Source organism: Podarcis raffonei, chromosome 15 (genome assembly GCF_027172205.1).
Source record: "Podarcis raffonei isolate rPodRaf1 chromosome 15, rPodRaf1.pri, whole genome shotgun sequence".
Lineage (NCBI taxonomy): Eukaryota > Metazoa > Chordata > Lepidosauria > Squamata > Lacertidae > Podarcis > Podarcis raffonei.
This window is the reverse complement of record NC_070616.1, coordinates 11,880,149-11,900,903: the sequence shown is the minus strand read 5'-3', so window position 1 is coordinate 11,900,903 and position 20,755 is coordinate 11,880,149. Positions and strand designations below refer to the sequence as shown.

Sequence of the window (20,755 nt, the reverse complement as noted above, 5' to 3'; positions counted from 1 at the left end):
TACAGAGGGCCTGAGGTTCCCTACCCCGATCTACAAATTTAAATGCTAGCACCTATGAAATCTGAGATTCCTGCATTACAGGGGATTGGATTAGGTGACCCTCAAGGTCCCTGCCAACTCTATGATTCCATGAGGTGTTTTTGCCAGGAATGTACAGAACGAATTCTTAGCTGGAAAGCGAACTATATATTTTACAAACACAGTTTATTCTTACCCCTTTGAATAGCTTTATGCAGCAAGCTCCAGCCTTTCTTGTCCACCATGTCCACATCTGCCTTGTGGTTAACCAGGGTGGTTGCAATGCTTTCCAGTCTTCGAGAAAGTGCCAGATCTAAAGCAAGATCTCCGTTGTGATCTACTTCGTTTAGCTTCCCAGGCAGCTGCAGGGAAACAGGATTAGAAGTCAGGCACCGCACAGCGTGACAGCAAAAGCAGCAGATAAAAAAAAAAAAAGAAGACTCTGGTGTTTATTCTACATTTAACGTCGCTCACTAAGGAGCCACGCAGGGCGGCAGAGAAGCTTAGGAGAGGCCACGCTCAGTGACAAAGCATGACGCAAATCCCAGGCTCAAGAACGAAGGCCGACCTGGACTAAATAGAACAATGGTTCGAACGTAAGGCAGGCTTACGGACAGTTAAAAGAAAAGACAGTGGACGTTGTGGGGGAAGCAACAATCATTTCGAAGAGAAAGGTTTTATTAGTGATATTGGGGGGGGGGGACTGTAATTGCAAACTAGTGAAGGTGTTTGTTTTTAAAAACTCCTTTCAGATGCTAAAGTCTATTCTGCTTTCTTAAGACGCAGAGGGAACTGACTTTGTAGTAATGAGCATATTGAGAAATATCTCCAAAATTCTATCCTATTGCAGATTTAGGGGAGGATCTCTGCCTACCTGCGAATCCATTTCAATAAGATACAGGAAAACGACGTCTTCTCTCTCCACTTTAATAGCTTTGTGCAAAGGAAACTCTGTTTTGGATTTGATCATTTTATACAATAGCTGAGCACTCATACTGCTAAAGTCTTCTTTCCTCAAATCATCCTGGGGGGAAAAAATCATTAATCAAGAAAGTCACATATCTTGGCTCCAACCTTAGGCCCCCCCCCCCAGCTTCAGTCATTTCTCCAGCGCTATTTATTTATTTGTAGCATTTGTACCCTTTCCTGGTCAGAAAGGTTCCCAGAGCAGCTTACATGAAATTAAAACAACACTCCCCACAGAGCAAGCATAAAAAAACACAGAGCAAGCATAAAAAAAGTATCAGCCATTTCTACATGCACCTGTGCTTTTAGAAGTGTATGGGTAACAGGAAAAAAACCAGACTTTTGGGGGGAGTCAAACTGGAAAAGTACATTTGATTGTACGTGGTCAGATTTTCCCGCCTGCCTCTCAAAAGTCTATGTGGCTGAATACAATTCCCAAGCGTTCATTGGTTTCTGGCTTGAAAACTATAAATGCCGCGGCAAGAGCAGCACATGTGTTTCTGTGAATCTGTAAAATGATTTCCAACTCTCTTGTTTTCATTGCAATACCAGAGTTTATGGGTCTATGTTTTGTTTTGTTTTGGTTAGTGTACTATGTTTGTTCCTGTTTGTTTTATATTTTATTTTTACTTTACAAATTCAGTGTGTGTGTGTTTAAAGTAATGTATGCGTGGGCAGCACAAGGAATGGAGAAAGCTGGGTCTGAAGCTGTGCTACACTACTGCAAGATGGGGGTACTGTATAAATAAATTACCGCAAGCTGCTTAGACCAGCCGTCACCAACCTGGTGCTTTGTACTACAATTCCCATAAGCCCCAGCCAACATGGCCAATGGTCAGGGATGATGGGAGTTGGATGCCAACAACACGAGGCAGGCCACAGGTTCCCCACCCGTTTTATTGCTCTGGGTGGTATAAGAATGCTCCTTCCGTATCTTAGCTTTGAACACAAGGCTCTCCCATGGGCATGAATCATTGTACCAGGAACATCCTCCAACATTTTGTTGTCTCAACCTGTGAGATTATTTATCCACACATGTAACATAGGCTGATGATCTTTAATGAGGCACTTTTTCTCCCACGCTGCAAAATGTTTCCACGGGTGGAGGGGGGGGGAACACTCTGTGAAACTGAGCTATGATTCAATAATTACAGACCAGGAACCGCCTGTTTTCAGTACAGGGATCAGTTCTGCTGTCAATGCCAAGACATCCCATTTTAAGCAGATGCATACACCAAACTGCAGACCAAATGAAAACAAAAATCTCTTTGCGAGTTGGAAGCTAACAAGGCAAAGAGAATGCTGGGCTAAAATTCTTCTCTCCAACATGCTAGCTTTCCACATGCGAGGTGGCACTTGTTCTTTCCTGGGGCAACCTTTAAACACGCAATTCCCCCGCTGTACATGGTACAGCCCAAAGCAGCTGCAGAACAGAATGTGGGGGATTTCCAGTATAGTTTCAAATTTTACAGAAATCTTTGCCTTGGAAACAGAGTAAATGCTGCATTTTTAAATTAAAAAACACATATCCTCATTTGACCTCTTGAAGCACCCCATGCTCCTCTCTCGGCGCTTACCCAATGACTAGCAATTATCTCTGCACAGTAGTTCATCAAAGTGCTGGCATTCAGCTCCTCAGCTGTTTGATAGAAGCGGATGCAGTTTCTGACGTTCACAAGTGACATGACTCCTTTTTCACACCTACCAAGACAGACAGGGAAAGAGCAGGGGGTCAGCAAAAAGGGGATTTACTAGGAGATGATTTTCATTGCCAGCATCAAAAGACTTATCTCAGTAGCTAAAAAGTATGAACACAGACCTGCTTTATAAAGTATTAGTAAAACTGAAGAAGTTCTTTGAAAGATCTTGGCCCAGATCGGACATAACTATCTCAGTTAATTAAACTAAGATATGCAAGTGGCGTGTGTCATCCCTTCCCTCTTTGCTGAGCAACAACTGAAGAGTGCCTGAGTTCATTAACCACAGTTTCCCACTGCATCCAAACCAGGAAACTATGGTTTCCATATTCAGAGCAGATCAGTGTTCAAGGAGTAGCCTTCAGCTCTGAAGGAATTGCCTGTCCTGCACTTGAAGACTTCTGAAGTTAAGATTAATATTCTTGGCTAAAAGCCTAACACCCTGCAAGACATTCAGAGGAGGCATTCTGCCGTTAAGCTACCATTCATCCAGTTGAATGAGAGAGGCAAGACTTTTCTGCTTGTGCTGCTAACACCATCACCCTGTTGTAAATAATGTCCTGATTCAAGTATCATCATCAATACTTTATTGCGGTCCAAAGACCCATAAAACATAAACCATAACAATTTCAAAACTAGATACAGTTAAAACGACCATACAGACAGATGGTAGAACCAAGGCAGTCATTTTGTTTTATCTAGGGCATAATGATCTTTGTTTCTTATAACCTCCAAAAGAAACTTTGCCACAGCCAGTGTAATACCTGATTCAAGTAATATCTGAGCATTATAATCTATTAACACGCCCCTGGAATGTTGCCTTGCCCATACTGCCAGAAATAGGCAGATGCGATACATCTAGTAAAGCCAAGTTCATCTGCACACACACAAATGGGATAAATTAATAGGAGCACACAAGATCCCAGAGCAGAAGAGATTCTCTGTGTCACTACAGTCACGCTCGTTACTACAAAGTCAGTTCAAATGTATAGGTTTGACGAAGAACCTGGCGAGATTTCCATCATTTGCTGGAGGAAGCATCGAGAGGGCCTTCTAACCCGTGCGTGCAATAGGACAACCTTTACCTAAACCAACCTTCACCAGTGAGCCCAGAACACCTGGAGGTCACCAGGAAGGCTGACCCAAAGCATCCTCAGCAGATCTTTCCAAAGGAAAGAGATCCCACCACTGGTCCTGATCACAGCTGCATTTCTGAGAGTGCCCATCTTTGAATTCAAAGCCGCTTCCCAGAGGGATCCACAGGGGGAAAAACAATCACTTGCGTTAGGACAAATAGCCTGGTTAATTAAGAAACAAATGCAACCGCTCATTCAGAGGCTTGCCTTTCCCTGAGGAGCTGTAGCTGAAACCTGTTTGCTAGTTTCATCAGCTCGGTCAGGAACACGTCATCTTCTCTCAGCTCCAGCTCATCTGTATAGATCCAACGCAACATCGCCGTTGTCACGGCCGGGTCAGCATCTGTTGGGAGAGCATGAAGGGGATTATGATTTGGCCTTTAGAGGACCACCAGCATGCAGGGCTCTAGACCCTGTATGCACTTACCAAACCACCCCCCAACTGCACACTCAGTACTTATGCACCAGCAACCACACTTCTTATGCTCAAGACATTAGCAACGAACTTGTTTCTGTACTTACAATGTGTGTGGGGGGGGAGAGTTCCTGGCATTTCCCTCACTGTAGTAAAGAAATGCAGCATCACACTGCTGCTGTGAGTGCTAGGTAGGCATACAACCCACCCCCCGATCTCAGGAACTAGTAAAGGTGGTATTTATAGCTCTGCTGCAACAAGGGTGTTGGCTGCCTGCTCACCCTAGAAAGAGGAGCTGGCGGGATCACTAATATTAGAAGCTGTTTTCCAAGATGCAGCCAGAGATGTAAGAGGCAAGACGTCAATCATCTGGGGAAGCCTCAACGGCTTCAACGCCCCACCAACCCACAACTAAAACATAGTCAAGAGCAGGTGGCAGCCCTAGTGTTCTTCTTCCCCCAGCCCCACATTTCAACTTCAGAAACTGCTTGACACCTAAGTATTCTACTTTCACCTCCACTCCATTTTCATGGTGCTTAAAATGTGAGACAAGGGGCCAACAGGGAGACAGGGTTCAAATCCTGTCCACCGCCATGAGGTTCAGTTTAGGCCAGTCAACCACCCTCAGCCTAACCTACCTCACAAGCTCATTGCGAGGTAAAAGAGGGCTAGGTAAAGCCATGAATACCACCTTTAAGCTTCTTGGAGAAAGGGAGAGATAAAATCAGCTAAAATGGGTGAGAGAATTACTTTAAAACGGGGGGGTCTCCAACTGGTCACTCTCCAATGATAAAAAGCACCTTTTCGGGGAGGGGGGCAGAGAAAGAGGTCATTTTCAGGTATTCCTCCTCCTGGCCCAATTTGTTAAATAAACCCCTCAGTAAAACTCCTAGAGCAGTTTATAAACTAAAATAAACAAATAAAAAGTAGCAGCTAAAAAACAACAACCCGATGTAGAGTTCAGCAGAATGTATAAAACCCCCAATAATTTTCCAATCCCCTATATAAATTGGTATCCGATTTAGCATGTCTGATTTCCTATCTGGTTTGCAATATATGTAGGACACCATCTTTTCCCAATGCCCGGAAGCAGCTGAACTGAACCAATTGATTGGGGGGAGGGAATTCAACGAAGCACATTAGTGCAGTTTAAATGTTATATTCAATTACAGTCGTACTTTGGAAGTCGAACGGAATCCATTCCAGAAGTCCATTCGACTTCCAAAACGTTTGGAAACCAAACTGCGGCTTCTGAATGGCTGCAGGAAGGTCCTGCAGCCAATCGGAAGCCCCATCGGATGTTCAGCTTCCAAAAACAGCTCGCAAACTGGAACAGTCACGTCCAGGTTTGCGGCGTTCGGGAGCCAAAACATTTGAGAAACTAAAAACCAAGGTATGACTGTACTAAAAAGCTTTCCTTGGACTTAACTTCTAAACATTTTAAAACCTGACAGGTGCCTTAGGATTAACTGGATCTCCCTCTCCAAGAGAGAGAAGTCTGCCCTCAGAGGGAATTCAGGATCCCTATAGCTTCTATGTGAGGCTGCAGAAAAGTCCTGCATCCAGATTATCTCACTGACGCCAGAGTGGGCATTCTGGACCCTCCTATTCTGCCAGCATGACCCTGGGCTGGATGATAAAACTATACCATCGCTGGAGCTGGAATAGTTTATGTCCTTCCCACTTATTTCATTCCCGCCCCCCACCCTCACACAAAAAAGATCCAGAACAGGACACAACACAACACACCTTCTGCCCTCCAAATGCAAGGCCAGGCAGTTTCAACTGGACTAGTGTTGCATGCAATCACCATGTTATGAAACCATGCACTTTTAGGCATGGAAACCTTTCCATGGAAAAAACAGAGCAACTGTTTTAATTCTCTTTCTACCCCACATCACCAACGAAGGTCATCCTAATACGCAAGCATGGGTGTCCCATGGTGGAAATCTGCCACCTGACAGCAGAGCCACTACAGAGGCAGAGGTGGAGGAGAGACAAGGGATATGGAGACACTGCCACCACCTCTACTGAGAAGCCAGGTTCCTCCTACAATCTCCTACCATCCGGCAGCAGCCACTACATCAGGCTGCAGCAGAGGAAGGAAGAGAAGTAACTCAATTCATTAGCCCAGCTGAGAAACCAGTAACTTTTGGTGCCTCCTTTCCCTGAGCTGTTTTCGATCCCAGTGGGTCATCAGAAGATCCCGCAACTACAAATAAATAATGCCTGGGCTTGCGTATTTCCTCCTCTCACCGAATCCATTTTTCCTTTTGTGCTATCGTAAGCCCGAGGGCAGGGGCTGCCTTTAAAAATAAAGTGATCTATAACGCTCTCTTTTTAACACGGCTCATTTTATAATGCAAACTTGAAATTGGCAATATAATTGCTTGTTTAGAATCAACGTCTCTGGCCAGAATTTTCTCTCTCTCTCCATCGCTGCAGGTTTTTAGGGAAGGTATATGCATGGGAGGGAAAGAGAGAAAGGAAGAGAAAGAGGCGCCCAACTGATTAAAGAGCTAATTTCACTAAAGATAAAAGACTGGCGTCTCAACAGTTGCCTTACATGGAATTGCTACACAGGCCGCTCTGACACAGCAACCCTCAAAACAAAAGGAATAACCGGGCTGTTTCAGACGGCTTTGTCTCCCAGCTCTGAGCGGTCTCCCATTCTGTAAGACGAAGAGGCCACCACACTTAACATCCACCTCATTAAAATGAAAGTGGGATGGGCTACTGATTTAACTAGCATTAAACACAGAGCTCTCAAAGGCCCATTAGCATGTTCTGGACACAAAGGCTTCATAATTAATGGATCAAGTGCCTCTTTCTGTGGGCGGAGCACCTCCTGAAGGAGAAGACTGCAACCTCCTCTACCAAAGGGGCCTTTCATCTTTTCACTGCTCGCGCCCAAAGCCAATGAAAGCATCTCTCTCACCCCCCCCACCCCAGCCAATCAGAAACCGACCTGACAGATCCAGCTCCTCCGTAGACACCAGGTTGGCCAGGCTCCAAGTCTCGCTGCGAGCTGCCAATACAAATTTGTGAGCGCTGATGCGCCTGTCTCCAACCTTTATCTTCAGGTCACTGGAGAAACACAAGACAAACACACACACACACCTGTGCTTAGATGACTTTGCAAACTTCTGCACAACAGCAAGGAAACTCAGGGTATTCTGCCGTAGAGGAGAAAGGCAGAGCAGTGGCGATTATGTGGATTCCCCATGGCACTTTTGCAGGCTTCTTACGGTCCCAAACAGCCACAAAGAAGCCTTCAGAAAGAAGCAGGGAGTCTGCACGCTTTGTGAACGGGATAAGAAAATGCTGGCTGTGCACAAACAAGGAGGGAAGCTAACCGAGTTCAGCTTGTTTGCTATTCCCAGGCACGCGATTAAGGGGCAAACCGCTCATCTGAGAAGAAAAACGTTAGAAGAATTAGAGCGACATCTCCTCTTCTCTCAGTGATGCACCCACAATGGGCCTGGCCCTTCTAACACCATCAAGGCTGCATCTCAGGCCAGTTGTGGCTGTATGTCTGGACCTTTTGTATTTAACTTCTTTTTTTTAAAAAAAAACACAATCGGGGAAGCAGCTCTGATCCACCCTGTCCGTTTGGGCAGTGCTGGTAACAATTAAAAGGTTCATAGCTAAAGGATTTGCATGCTTGCTCACAGCCATGTGAAGGTTGTTTAAAGCAAGACTGGGGGTGGGGTGGGGTTGAGTGGGTAATGTGATGGGGGAATACGACAGAGATTTATAAATTTATTATTGCTGTAGAGCAAAAGTGGGGAGATAAATGAGGTAATTTAACACCGTGCGTCTCATCAGATTTTAAAAAAATAATTCTTAAGAGGCTAAAAGGATGCTGCCAATTAAACAAGCACCCATTTTTTAAAAAAATATGTATTTAGTAGAAGTAAAAAGAAAAGAAAAACAGAACCGGAAATGGCAAGCACCACTACATAGGAAGGAATGGCACCCCTTAAATAACTGCCACAAATGTTAAGAATAATCTTAGAAAAAAGCTGTGCCTTTTGCTTCAGAAATATTATTTTAATTATACGGAAATTTAAACTCACTGTCAAAGTGATGGGCTCACATGGCTTAAAAAAGGCATTAGTAGTTGATACATATACAGGAATGATATTTTAAGAATGAATACACTGATACCGTATTGGCCCAAATATAAGCCACACCCGAATATAAGCTGCACCTTTAAAAAAAAATTGGGGGGGGGGGGGGAGAAAAAAGACAATACCAAAATATAAGCTGCTCCCTTAAAATTCCGCAGGCACTCACACCTGTTCCGTTTTACCATATGTCTGTTTCAGCAGCGATATCGTAAAAGCAAATTTTTGTAAGGTCACAAATTTAAGCTGCACTTTAACTTTTAACGGTCGGAATTTGGAAAAAGAAGTATGGCTTATATTCGGGCCAATATGGTAAGTGCACATTGTTATACACTCAAGTATTCCTGTTTAAGTTGCTGAAATAGAAAACAAAATACAACCAAACAAAACAATCATACCCATAATCTCCAGGTTAGCTTCTATGTATACTGAACACAAATATCCTAGCAATATATTATCCCTGAGCCCTCGTCAACAGTTGTATGATGCTGGGGCTGATGGGACCTGTAGTCCAAAACATCTGGAGGGCATCAGATTGATGAAGGTTGCAAAATAGACCCCCCTCAGAAACACAACAAATAGTCTATGGCATTTATACAAGCTTCTATGTTATAGCTACAATTAATTAAACAGAACAATACTAACTTGCATATTATTTCTTCTCAATAAATTGAATGCATTAAACTGATTCCCAGTCCAAACCCTATATAGTCTTTATGTAATACATATAATGTATTGGGACAGGAAGCAAGCTTTCATAGCATTTCTATCTCTTTTCTCTTGCGTTATGACCGAATATACACCCACCCACCCATACACATTCTACAACACTATATATGTATATGTATATGTATATATGCATATTTGTGTGTGTATATATATATATATATAATCACAGAATTTTAGAGTTGGAAGGGACCACGAGGATCATCCATTCCAACTCATTGCAGTGCAAGAATATTTTGCGCAATATGGGGTTTGAACCCACGACCCCGAGATTATAAGAGTCTCATGCTCCACCCTATGGGGCTAGCCCTCAGGGCAATTAGGGATTATACCAATTCACAGGTGATGGCTGACAGGTCTACCAAGCAGCATTGGCAGCAACATATTTTTATATATATTTATAACCCACATTTCTTCTGTCGTGGAGTATTGGAGTATCAAGGTTCAGAGGCAGTCCAGCAATTGAGACTGTTCGCTAGGCCCTGCTTAGGGCCTCTCTGAAGTATTTGCCTGGCCACTTTGTGAAAACCAGATGATGAATTAGATGGCTCTTAAATACGATCCAACAAGGTTCTGTGCATTAAGACGTCTGGTGAGAAAGTGTTTAGGAGCTGAAAAATAACTCTTTCTTTGCTAAGTGTTTATCAGAGCTTGGGCTGACAAGAGAGACCCCTAACTGACAAATGACTATCAACCTGTAGGCCTGAAAGGCTGAGCCTGTCTTATGCTTAATCACTGTACCATATTCAAAGTCTTTAAGTGATTTTACCACCACCACTGCAGAATGCAGAACGGTGATCTCTGCATTTCAGCAAACATGAAACACACACAGCTTAGTTCCAAGGAAGAGGTTTGTGAATTAAGAAATTTGGTCTTACACACTAGCTGAAAAGTTATGAGTAACAAGTTATAGGGTGTGTCCCCTTTCTCTTTCCAAAAAACACTGTACACCAAAACAGCATGAACTTCCAGTTTTGAAGAATAGGAAGTGCTTAGGAAGCAAAGCAAAAGTATATTTGTCCAAGATAAATATTTAACTTCAAACTTAAAAAAAAAAGCAAAGTACATTTGTCTGGCTCTGTTTCCCAGCAAAATATGCTGCATTTATGTATTAAGTGAGCAGCAATACTTTAAAGCAACACTGTCTTTACAAGGGCCATTAACTGCACCTCTCAATCCTCCACAAATACATGCTTGGCCTGGAATCAATTATTTTGACACAAGCAAAAGAGTTTGTTTCTAACTTTACCCTGCAGGAAAACACAGGAAACTCCTTGCTTCCATTCTGTTAAGTTGGAGGATGAGCTTCTGCCTTCTGAAAGATTAGATTCGACTGCATTTCACCCAGTATAAGATCTTGGAACATTGTTTTTTCCAATGTTCAGAAGCAATCTAATGGCTTCCATGTTACGTGTGTGAACAATATGCCTACATAGGCAAGCGTCCTCTAAAGGTGTTTAAACTATTTTGCTTACCTGTGCTTAATGCATTGTCCCTGCTTTCTTGCAAATGGCAAACATAGTGTAAAATAGCACAAAGAGAAAAAGAGGCACAGCATTTCAGAAGAGACTGTACCCGGTAAAAGCTGAAAGGGTGTTGGTGGAAGTGAAGAATTGGTAATGGATGCAAAAAATGGAAAGGAAGTTAAGCTTATTTGTGTACAAATTTACAGCACTTATGGTTGCAAAACAAGGTTGAGGCCCAAGTGGGTAATCTGATGAAATCTTTAAAAGGCAGAGGCCGGATTCAAATGTCAGAGTCAAACCATGGCTTGGCAGATGGGGTCATAACTTAAGTTCTGCTTCACACAGCAGCAAAACCCAGCCCATGGTTCTGTCTTCACCACCACACGTTTACCTGTATTGCTCCTGCTCATACAACTCTGCTACGATGGCAAGCAGCCGACTGATGAAGGAGTCGCTGGCACTCTCCTTGTTAGACTGAGCGGCCAAGAGAGTGCATTTCCTCTCCGTCTCAGTCAGCTTCTTCTGCAACTTGACATATTCCTGACGGAGGAGCATCAGATGTTTTTCCAGTTTGGCCACCTCTTCTGCAAAGACAACGGAACAAAATTCAAAACGTGGAGCAAAAGCCGACTGGCACCTCTGCACCAGGCTGCAGAGCACAGGGAGAGGAGGGAAGCAGGCCTTTTCCATCTTCTCTACGAAGGGAAGCGCTGCCTTTGGCTCTCCCTCAACTCACACAGCGGCAGTCATTCCAACTGGCTTCATGAACTGCTTCAGTCCCAGCTGACTGTTATAAGATCTGTAAGACTGGTGTCTGAGTTTGCCTCCCTGCCTCTTTACTCATCCCTCCTCATCCTTTTTTAATCGTGTCACGTCTCTTAGATATTGAGTCTGAAGGGAAGGAACTACTGGTGTGTGTTTTTTGTAAGCTAAAGAGTGGGGTAGAAACACTTTATTTGTATAAATAGCTGAGTAGTGTAGCACGTGCTTTGCAACCAAAAGGATCTAGGGTCCTATCTATCTCTGCCTCATGTACCAGGCCTGGGAAGACCCCTGGCAGTCCAAGCAGACAGTATTGGCCTAGATGGACCAATTGTCTGGCTCAGTACAATACAGCTTCAAAGGCACAGAGCCAGCATAGCCAACGCAGGGCCTTCTAGAAGTTGTGGACTCCAACTCCCATGAGCCCCAGCCAGCACAGCAAATGGTCAGGAATGATGAGATTTGTAGTCCAACAACAACTGGAGGGTATCACACTGGATGGTCTATGCCAGGAATAACCAAACTAGGAGATGCCCTCAAGTTTGTCCCTTTGCATGCAGTTCTGTGGGGAATTAGTTTGTGACAAACATTCATTTTGATTCCATCAAACACAGAGGAACTTTCTGAGAATGCACACAATTGCACCATTAGTCATTCCACTGTATGATTGTTCATCAGTACATTCTCTCTGCGGCACCCATTTTAAAAAGATGCTGGACTATTTAAAAAAAGGTTTTGCGTGTATAAGCCTTGAGATAAAAGGTGAGGACAATGACAGGCAAGGATTTCTGAAGATGCAGAGTTCTACAGTAAACACGCTGCTAAACATCACAGAGCACTTGAGCACTAAAGCATCAGCAGAAGATCCACCTGCTGCTCCCACAAATAAATACATTTCCAAAAGCAGAAACTTCAGAAAGAACTACAGTATGCCAACGATACTCCTGCCTGGTGTGAAGATTCCTTCCCACCTTGTGCTGGCAATACAAATCTCCACCTCCACCCACCCCCGGTGAAAAGGAACAAGGCCAGCACAGCAAAAAATAGGCACATTTTTGTTGGTGTCAGTCTTTCAGATTCTAAAAAATGCCAGAAATGCATTCCCTGAAGTGACCAATCCGAATCCCTAATCGGACTAAAATCAATTTTAAGAGCTTCGCTCTTAAGACATACTTTGACAAAGAGACTTGCTCAAGTCAAAACTTTTGGAATACCTTTTGGAAGTACTGGAACTCTGGCTTGTTGGGACTTCAGGTAAGTTAAGAGCGAAAGGATAAAAAAAAAAAAAAAACTAGCCGCAGCTAAATGGTAGAGTACACACTCTGCATACAAAATCCCCCAATTTTGAGTCCTTAGATGTTTCTGGACCACAGCATGCATCATCCTCAGTCAGCATGGCCAATGGTTAAGGATTATGGGAAATGCGGTCCAACATCATTTGGGGACTCAAGGATAGGGAAGGCTGCTCCAAGAACCTGCTGGCTCAGACCAGCGATGCATCCGATCCAGCATTACATTCTCACAGTCACAAGCAGGAGATGTGTGGAACAGCAGTCTCCCAGTAATAAGCCCTAACAACTGGTATTCAGAGGTATATGAACAATGATACTGGAGGCAATATATAACCACCATGACTAGCAGCCACTGATAGTATTAATCCTCCCCATAAATTTGACTTAACACCATTTTAAAGCCATCTGAGTTGGCAGCCATGCCCTGTGGGAGCAAATTCCATAGTGCAACCATGTGCAGTGAAAAGACACACCTCCTTTTGTCTATCTTGATTCTTCCAGTGTTCAGTTCATTGGATGAGCCTGGGATCTAGTATTATGGGAGACAGAGGGAGAACAGAACCTCTCTCTGTCCACTTTATGCCACCCATAACTTCATATAGCTCAGTCATGCTGCCATCACAATTTGTCCCTAAAGAGACCCAAACAGTTTCCGTGGCATCTCTGGGGATCTCAGGTAGGAAGCCTAAGGAACGTCCTGGCTTTTATACTTGATACCCTTCAAAATGAGCAATGATAAAGGAAGTCTGAGGCTATAGGCTGCACTTCAACAACCCTTATAGTGGGGGAGGTGTATGCTAAGTTATTGTATCAATACACTGCATCTGATGACATTAAAGAGGCTTTCTTCATTGATCTTTATGCTGTCAAATCCACCAAGAATGACTAATTGTTTCCATTAAGTACCAGCCAGCAAGATTTGCTAAAAAGCCAGATATGTGGCATTAACTGTGCTTTGATACGCTGCTAGCAAATGCATCAAGGCCTGGCTAAGATCACCATTCACATTTTACACTGGTTGTAGATATAAAGAACTGACATCGCAAAGTAGGTGTACGTTAACAAAGAAATTCTGAATCATCTAACACAATCCTTACAAATCTAGTCCAAGCCTCTGGTAGTATACTTATTCCATACCAAGCATTTATTCTTAGGAAGGAGGTTACCAATATTTTAAAGGCAACTGCAATTTTAAAAGTTACACCAGAATTGAGGTTATACCTGGAGCAGGGGACCGGGTGTGCAAGAGTGTGCAAGAGTGCTGAGCAGTTGAGAACTGTGTGTCATGAGTCCCAAAGAGCCATCGTGGAGGGGCTGGTTGGACCGGGGGGGGGGGGGGCGCAGCTGGAGGAGCTGCCTGCAAACGACCCTGGGAAGGGGCCCAGTGGTTTGGAACAGACTGCGTCAGGGCCATGAGTGAAAGGAGATGCTTCAATAGTTATCAATGAGGAGTTGGATCCTGGGCAGGAAGGGGGTGTTCCATTGGTATAGCCTCCCAGTATGCCACTCTGAACTCTGCACCCACTCCCCAGGGTCATCAAGAGGCAATCCCTGCACCCTGTTCTGGTTTGACCAGCCCCTACATGATGTCTCCTTAGACCTCAGGATCCTGTGCAGGCTCCAGCAAGGTATGTTTAACAGTAAAAGGAACTCTACAAAGGATGCACACGGGCAGGGATTCCCTATTCAATAAATACTGGTGAGTAGTGACTCCATGCATGGTCCGTAAGCATCCTGGAACAGCTGCCTTCCATATTAACTACTGCACTTGGCCACAATCAAATCATTTAGTTTCATGCTGTTTATTGTGTGTGCATGTTTTAATGAAGTTCAATCTTAATTCTCAGCAACCTTGAAAGGCAGAATATGAATAATTGTAACCAACAAAATGAGCCAAGCAAACTCAACCGCAACTCTTCCCAGGAGTCCTACAGTCTGGACTGAAAAAAGGAGAATGAAGTCTTGCAATCTAAATACTGCCACTATATTATCCGGTTATTCTGAGTGTGATGCTGATAATGCCAAGGTTGCAGGTTTGATCCCTACACGGGACAGCTGCATATTTCTGCGTTGCAGGGGGGTTGATTCTCAGGGTCCCTTCCAACTCTACAATTCTATGATTCTATATAGAATTTACCTTTCATGGTTAAGAAAGCCAAAAGCTTTACAAGAAAATCACACACCATCACTTTAAGGCAGTGAAGGATACCAGTATTGATCAGGGAACTTTCACTGAATAATGCATAGTTAGGCATTGCATGGAATGCTTTCATCTGCAGCAGAGCATTCAGCATCTCTAGATATATTCAGAGCAGGTTGTGGTTGCTTCTTGTAGAAACCAACTACTTAGCTGGCCAGCAGATAAACCATTTGTTAAAGCAAGGGTTGGGGAAACTGTAGAGCTGTAGATGTTCTTGGACTCCAGCTTCCATCTGCCCATCCAGTATGGCCAATGGTCAGGGATTGGTAGCTACCAAGTTGGAGAAGGCTGGTCTATACCATTAGCTTGACTGCAACTATTAAAGGTAAAGGTACCCCTGACCATTAGGTCCAGGGTTGCAGTGCTCATCTCGCTTTACTGGCCGAGGGAGCCAGCGTACAGCTTCCGGGTCATGTGGCCAGCATGACTAAGCCGCTTCTGGCAAACCAGAGCAGCACATGGAAACGCCGTTTACCTTCCCGCCGGAGTGGTACCTATTTATCTACTTGCACTTTGACGTGCTTTCGAACTGCTAGGTTGGCAGGAGCAGGGACCGAGAAACGGGAGCTCACCCCGTTGCGGGGTTTCAAACCGTCGACCTTCTGATCGGCAAGCTGTAGGTTCTGTCATTTAACCCACAGCGCCACCCACGTTTAGGGCAATGCTAAAGTTTATCTCCTTCTATTTGAAGACTTTTGCAAGAAATCTCTAGATGTCCAGATGGGATTTTTCCAGCCTGGTTGATATTCAAAGATGACACATACAGTTCTTCAGTGACACAGACTGAGGATGGAATGTTAAAACAACCCCTTTTTAACTTAAAAAAGCATGTTTTAATGGCTCAATCAACTAAAGAACTGAAGCCTTATTTTGAATATAGCTGGTGCAAATGGCTAGTGTTTTTACTAGAGGACTTATCTCTTCTCAAACACAAGTGGGAATGTCTCTTAACTGCTGTAACATATCTATTATCTAAAAACAGGGAAGTATATGTCTTTCTTCAGAACTGCTCATTCATGTGCACAGTTATTCATATTCAAACAATTTACTCAATAAACTAAGTAACTTCTTTAAGTGGGCAGCAGTCCAAACTGTTGCACAACAGCGCCTCAACAGCTTTTTACCATTAAGCCAAGTCCTATTTACTTTGGAAAAACTTGCCCACCCACACTTTGTTGTGATTATTTATCTACTACCATTTGCTCACCCAGGGCACAGAGGGCAAACCAACCAAAGACAAACACTTCAGAAATTTGAGGGGAAAGAAACCTTAAAAGCAGGTCTCTTCATTATGAAGACCTGGGTTCTTCTTATTCTCCCAAGAAAACTTTATGAGAAATGAAACTGCGTGGACGGATCTCTGGCTGTGAGAGGAAGTCAGTAAAATCTGCCAGATCATCACATGTAGGTGTTGCACAATTTTCAGTACTGTTTAAAAAATCCAAGTCATCTCTGAACATCCCAGGAAAGTGAAATGACTATATGGAAAGCAAATAAAAATTTACTAAACGGATATGCAATCTGTGACTGTGTTTGCATGTCACAGTAAATCAGAAACTATTTGCATTTCGCAAGAGCACAGAAGAAACACACCACATTCCTTGGCTCAGCATCACATCCAAACTAAGATAGTAAACCAAGGATTGTTCTTGGCTAACCAATCATGGTTTGAGCAAAACAAACCGTGAACCTGGGTGCAATGCTAAGCCAAGGTTTGAGTTTGTTTCCTCCACAACACTGCTAGCATGGAGGAGCTAAACAAGCCGGATAAGGGTGCTCATTTCTAAACAATTTGATAGCCCACTCTGATCAAAAGCTTGTCCTCTACATTATCAACAAAAATTAGTCCTACCATCGGTTATTATATACATCTGTCATTATTTCAGCTGCAAAGTGTAGTTACAGTTAGGTGGGTATCCTGCCTAAGGTTGCCAGAGGAATCATGGCCTAAGGAGAATTAAAAAGTGAATTTTCTTAGATCAACCGTAGCCAATCTGGAACTCCTGAGAAGTTTTGGGAGGCAGCTCCCATTAGTTCCAACTGGCAAAGCTGTTGGCAAGGGCTGCCTTGGATCCAGACAATAACTCTGAAGCCACTTTATAGCACAGGTGAAGAACTGCTGGCCTGTTGGCCAGATCCAGTCCAGGGTATATTCCCATCTGACCCCCCTGCTTATCCTCAGCTCCACTGCTCCTCAATCCCACCTGCATTCCTTGCAGCCTCCCACCCTGATGAAATGGCAGTGGGTGGGGGAAGCACTGCCTGTTGGGAGCCACCGCTTGACAGAAGGAGAGAGGCAGGTGACGCATGCTCCATTCCTCAAAGCGACAACAAAAACAAAAGCATGTGGGTGGGCTCTTGTTTTTGCACATTTCTGAAATTTCCCTTTTATCTCGAATAGAGCAGAAATGCACAAGGGCAACGGATCTGGGCTAATAAAAAATTGGCCTCTTTTCTCTTTTAGAATGTAATAAAAATAATAATGTTCTTGGATATGCAACTAAACAGCTCGATCCTAAAGAAATGGTCATTCATTCATTGAGGTGAGACTAGCATTTAGGTATGGGTGCAATCTTATGGTCACTTACTTGGCAGCTAGTCCTTTCTAAATCTAATGCCACAATCCTACACACACTAACTAGGGAGAAGCCCCACTGAACTAAATTGGACTTCATGTCTGTAAATCTGCCTTAAACAGGACCCCATGAAAATATGACATGAGCTGTAGTCTTAAACGTATTTACAAAATAGTACATGGGGCTGGATTTATTTAGCACTGCAACCTAGGTTGCTTCATGCAACTCAACACCCTATTCTAAGTGCATTTACTACCAATGAAGACTCACTGATGTCACTGAAACCTTCCACAAATGGAAAGAGCTGGGTCAAAATCCCACATCAGCCATGAAATTAACCAGACGAACTTGAACCTGCCACTGTTTCTCAACCTAACCTGTTTCAGAGATTTGCAGGGAGGAAAATAAGAGGTGAGAAGGGATAAGTATGTATGCCACCCCAAGCTCCTTCAAGGAAAAGAAATACAAACCCTTACATACATTTTCTGCTATATTTTTCCAGGAACAAATACGTTCAAGGGCCCTTCCTACCACACACATAAGCCCAATGCTCAAGGAAACATCCATGAGATGGGTTGTGGGTTTGAGCCACAAGTTCAGCAAAAATATTCCTGCATTTGGGGGGGGGGGAGGTTTGGACTAGATGACCCTTGTGGTCCCATGCAACGCTACAATTCTAGGATCTTTCATCTTCCCGTCTTCCGCAAAAGAAACAACCAAATAAACTTCCCTTTGCTTTTAATTGCTTTTGTTCATATCCATCACCAAAGGCTAACTTTTTATGGACGCTTTCACAAAATTCCTTAGTCCTTATCTCCTAGTGAAATGAAGTCCACATAGATACAAGTAAACCTAATGCACATTCCCCTCCACTGTTAACCTTGGCTTCAGCCTGCCTCCCCCTCTGCCTCCATCCTCCACACCACCTCTAGACTTTTACATTGTAAGCTGTTTCAGGCAGAGACCTGTTGTCTTGCTGTAATTCTAAAAAGCACCATGCACACGGACTGTGTTATGCATAACAGAACGAATCTCTTCCAGCAGGAACCTTCCCCTGCCTTGTTTTGCCTTTGTAAAATAGCATGCACACCAAGGACCCTATTACTAAGTAAGTAGATCCCCGCTTTGGGCTGGATCTAGCACCACTTCAGTTCTTGGGCAGCCTTCTCCGTGAAGTGCCATACACACTGACGGTACTGTATAAATAATAACAACAACTGCACTCTCCTTGGGGCAGAGACATGTTACAGAAAAGCAACATGAATACACAGAGAATAATATGGAGGTGATTTTTATAACCCTTTACAAAAAGTTCAAAAGAGTTACTAAAGTGTCTTAAAGCCGCTGAGCTGTTGTGGGTGTGTGGGAAACAATGTAATTCAAGCTTGGTTAGGGGATACTAACAATGGAGGCAACAAGCTGAGTTCTAAGCAGCTGAGAAGGGTCATAAGTACAGAGCTTGCAGAAGGTGCCAGATTCAATCCATGGCATTTTCCACTGGACTCTTAGAGAGCTACTACTGGTAGGCAATACGCAACTAGAGGGAGAGACTGGCAGATCTGCACCATACATTAAAAACACACCCAGAGCACATTTAAAGTACATATATTTCCCCAAAGAATCTTGGGAACTATAGTTGGATAAGGAACGGTAGATCTGTGAGGGGTAAACTACAGTTCCCATGATTATTTGGAGGGCGGAGGTTGTGTGCTTTAAGTGTTTGCTGAATGCAGTTTAAATCTATGGTGTGGATTTGCCCACATGTAACTCAGTGGAGCCAACTACACTTTTTCATGTAGAAGGTCCTAGGTTCAATTAAAAGCATTAGGTACCAGGAGATAGGACAGACAAATGGACACACCATTGCCACCAGTCAGTGTAGAAAGACCAATGGGGTGACACGGTATAGGGCACACTTTATGTTCCTAAGTGGGTAGGTGGGTGCATGCATGCATACAGGGGTGGAGTGGTGCCACTATGACTCCCCCATTTCAAAGAAACACCTCCTATCTAGGAAGATAGTCTTCCTCTACTTCCACACATAAGCTTCTACTTAACTCACCAAGCAGAAAGAGTTGTTGGAAAAGAGTCTCTCACGCCCCACTGCATACACCGAACACACCACCCAGGGCCAAGTAACACTCACTCCCAGGTGACCTCCTCACAACCCTTGCATTGCCACAGTAGTTCATGCATCGATTACTTCAAGACTAGATTACTGCAATGTGCTCCTGATCTGGAAGTTGCAGTTCATGCAGAATGCTGCAGCATGATTGCTGACAGGAGCAAGGCATCGTCAACCATAACACCTGCGCTCAGAGCTCTGCACTAGTAGCCAATTTGCTACAGAGCCAAGTTCAAGGTGTTACTATTGGCATATGAAGCCCTCAACAACTCGGCACAAGTTTACTGTATCAGATGTGCACCCACTCAACGGCTTTGATCAGCGGAATCGGCAGTACTTACAGATGCCACATAATACCCGTTCCGTATTTGTAAGAGCTTGATCCTTTAGTGCACTTTGGAACTCCCTGCCTATTGAGAACAAGCAGGCGCCTTCACCATACTCTCTTTTTTGGCACCTGCTAAAAGTCTACCCAGAAAGCCGAGATAATTTTAATCTGCTTCAGTTATCTTAACTTTTGTATGTTTGAAGGCAGGGTTGTGAATTTTTCTATATTTTAGTATTTCATCCTTTGTAAACTGCTTTGATGTGTGTGTGTTTGCGTGCTTTTTTTTGTTTGCGTGCCTTTTAAAATCAATGGTCTATAAATTTTACGGCGCCAATAAAACAAACCCTGCGAGGTAGGTCAGGCTGAGGGGCTGTGACCTGCCCCCAAGGTCACTTGGCCGAGTTGGAGGCGTGGGGTGGGGAGGATTTGAACCCAGGTCTCTCCCAAGCCCTGGTCCACATTCTCTCTAACCGCTGCACCACTATGGCCTCGCCTACCTCCCAGGGCTCTTGTGAGGATATAAGACGGGGGTGGGGAAAAGGTCCACCTATCCTGCCTCGATCTCCTCGGAAGGGAATAGAGTTAAATAAAATACTAACACAAATAAACGAGGCACGCCCAAACACTCCCCCCCCCGCCCTCCAAGCCGGTTTCAATCTGCCCCCACCCCGCACCAACCCAGCAGCACCAAAACCACTGTTAGCTAACCGCTCCGCCCCACAGAAAAACCGCCTGAGGTGGGAGAAAAAACCCTCCCGCTCCTCAAGGTGCAGCTGGCATTGCCGCCGCCGCCGCCGCCCGCATCGCGCATACCTTCCGCCATGTTGGCCCTGGGCCGCTGCCTCGGAGCTCTCGCGAGACCTGAGGTGAGAGCGGGAGGCGGAGGGGCGAGATAGAGCGGGGTGGGTCGGGGAGGGA

The 20,755-nt window shown here is 44.2% G+C and overlaps 1 protein-coding gene across 2 annotated transcripts in view; it reads right to left on the bottom strand.

The window, feature by feature from the left end:
- ANKFY1 (ankyrin repeat and FYVE domain containing 1) overlaps window positions 1-20,729 on the bottom strand; it is a 44,786-nt gene extending 24,057 nt beyond the window's left edge. Inside the window, exons 1-7 of one of the 2 annotated variants that reach the window (XM_053367930.1) lie at window positions 20,651-20,729; window positions 10,946-11,138; window positions 7,201-7,319; window positions 4,025-4,160; window positions 2,562-2,685; window positions 893-1,042; window positions 215-380 (exon numbers count right to left, since the gene is read on the bottom strand). In XM_053367930.1, the coding sequence (XP_053223905.1) occupies window positions 215-380; window positions 893-1,042; window positions 2,562-2,685; window positions 4,025-4,160; window positions 7,201-7,319; window positions 10,946-11,138; window positions 20,651-20,660 (898 nt within the window). In that variant the 5' untranslated portion in view covers window positions 20,661-20,729. Of the gene's footprint in view, window positions 1-214; window positions 381-892; window positions 1,043-2,561; window positions 2,686-4,024; window positions 4,161-7,200; window positions 7,320-10,945; window positions 11,139-12,530; window positions 12,715-20,650 lie in introns of those variants that run through there. The other variant, XM_053367929.1, reaches the window with a different exon arrangement.
- Between the last annotated feature and the right edge of the window lie 26 nt (window positions 20,730-20,755).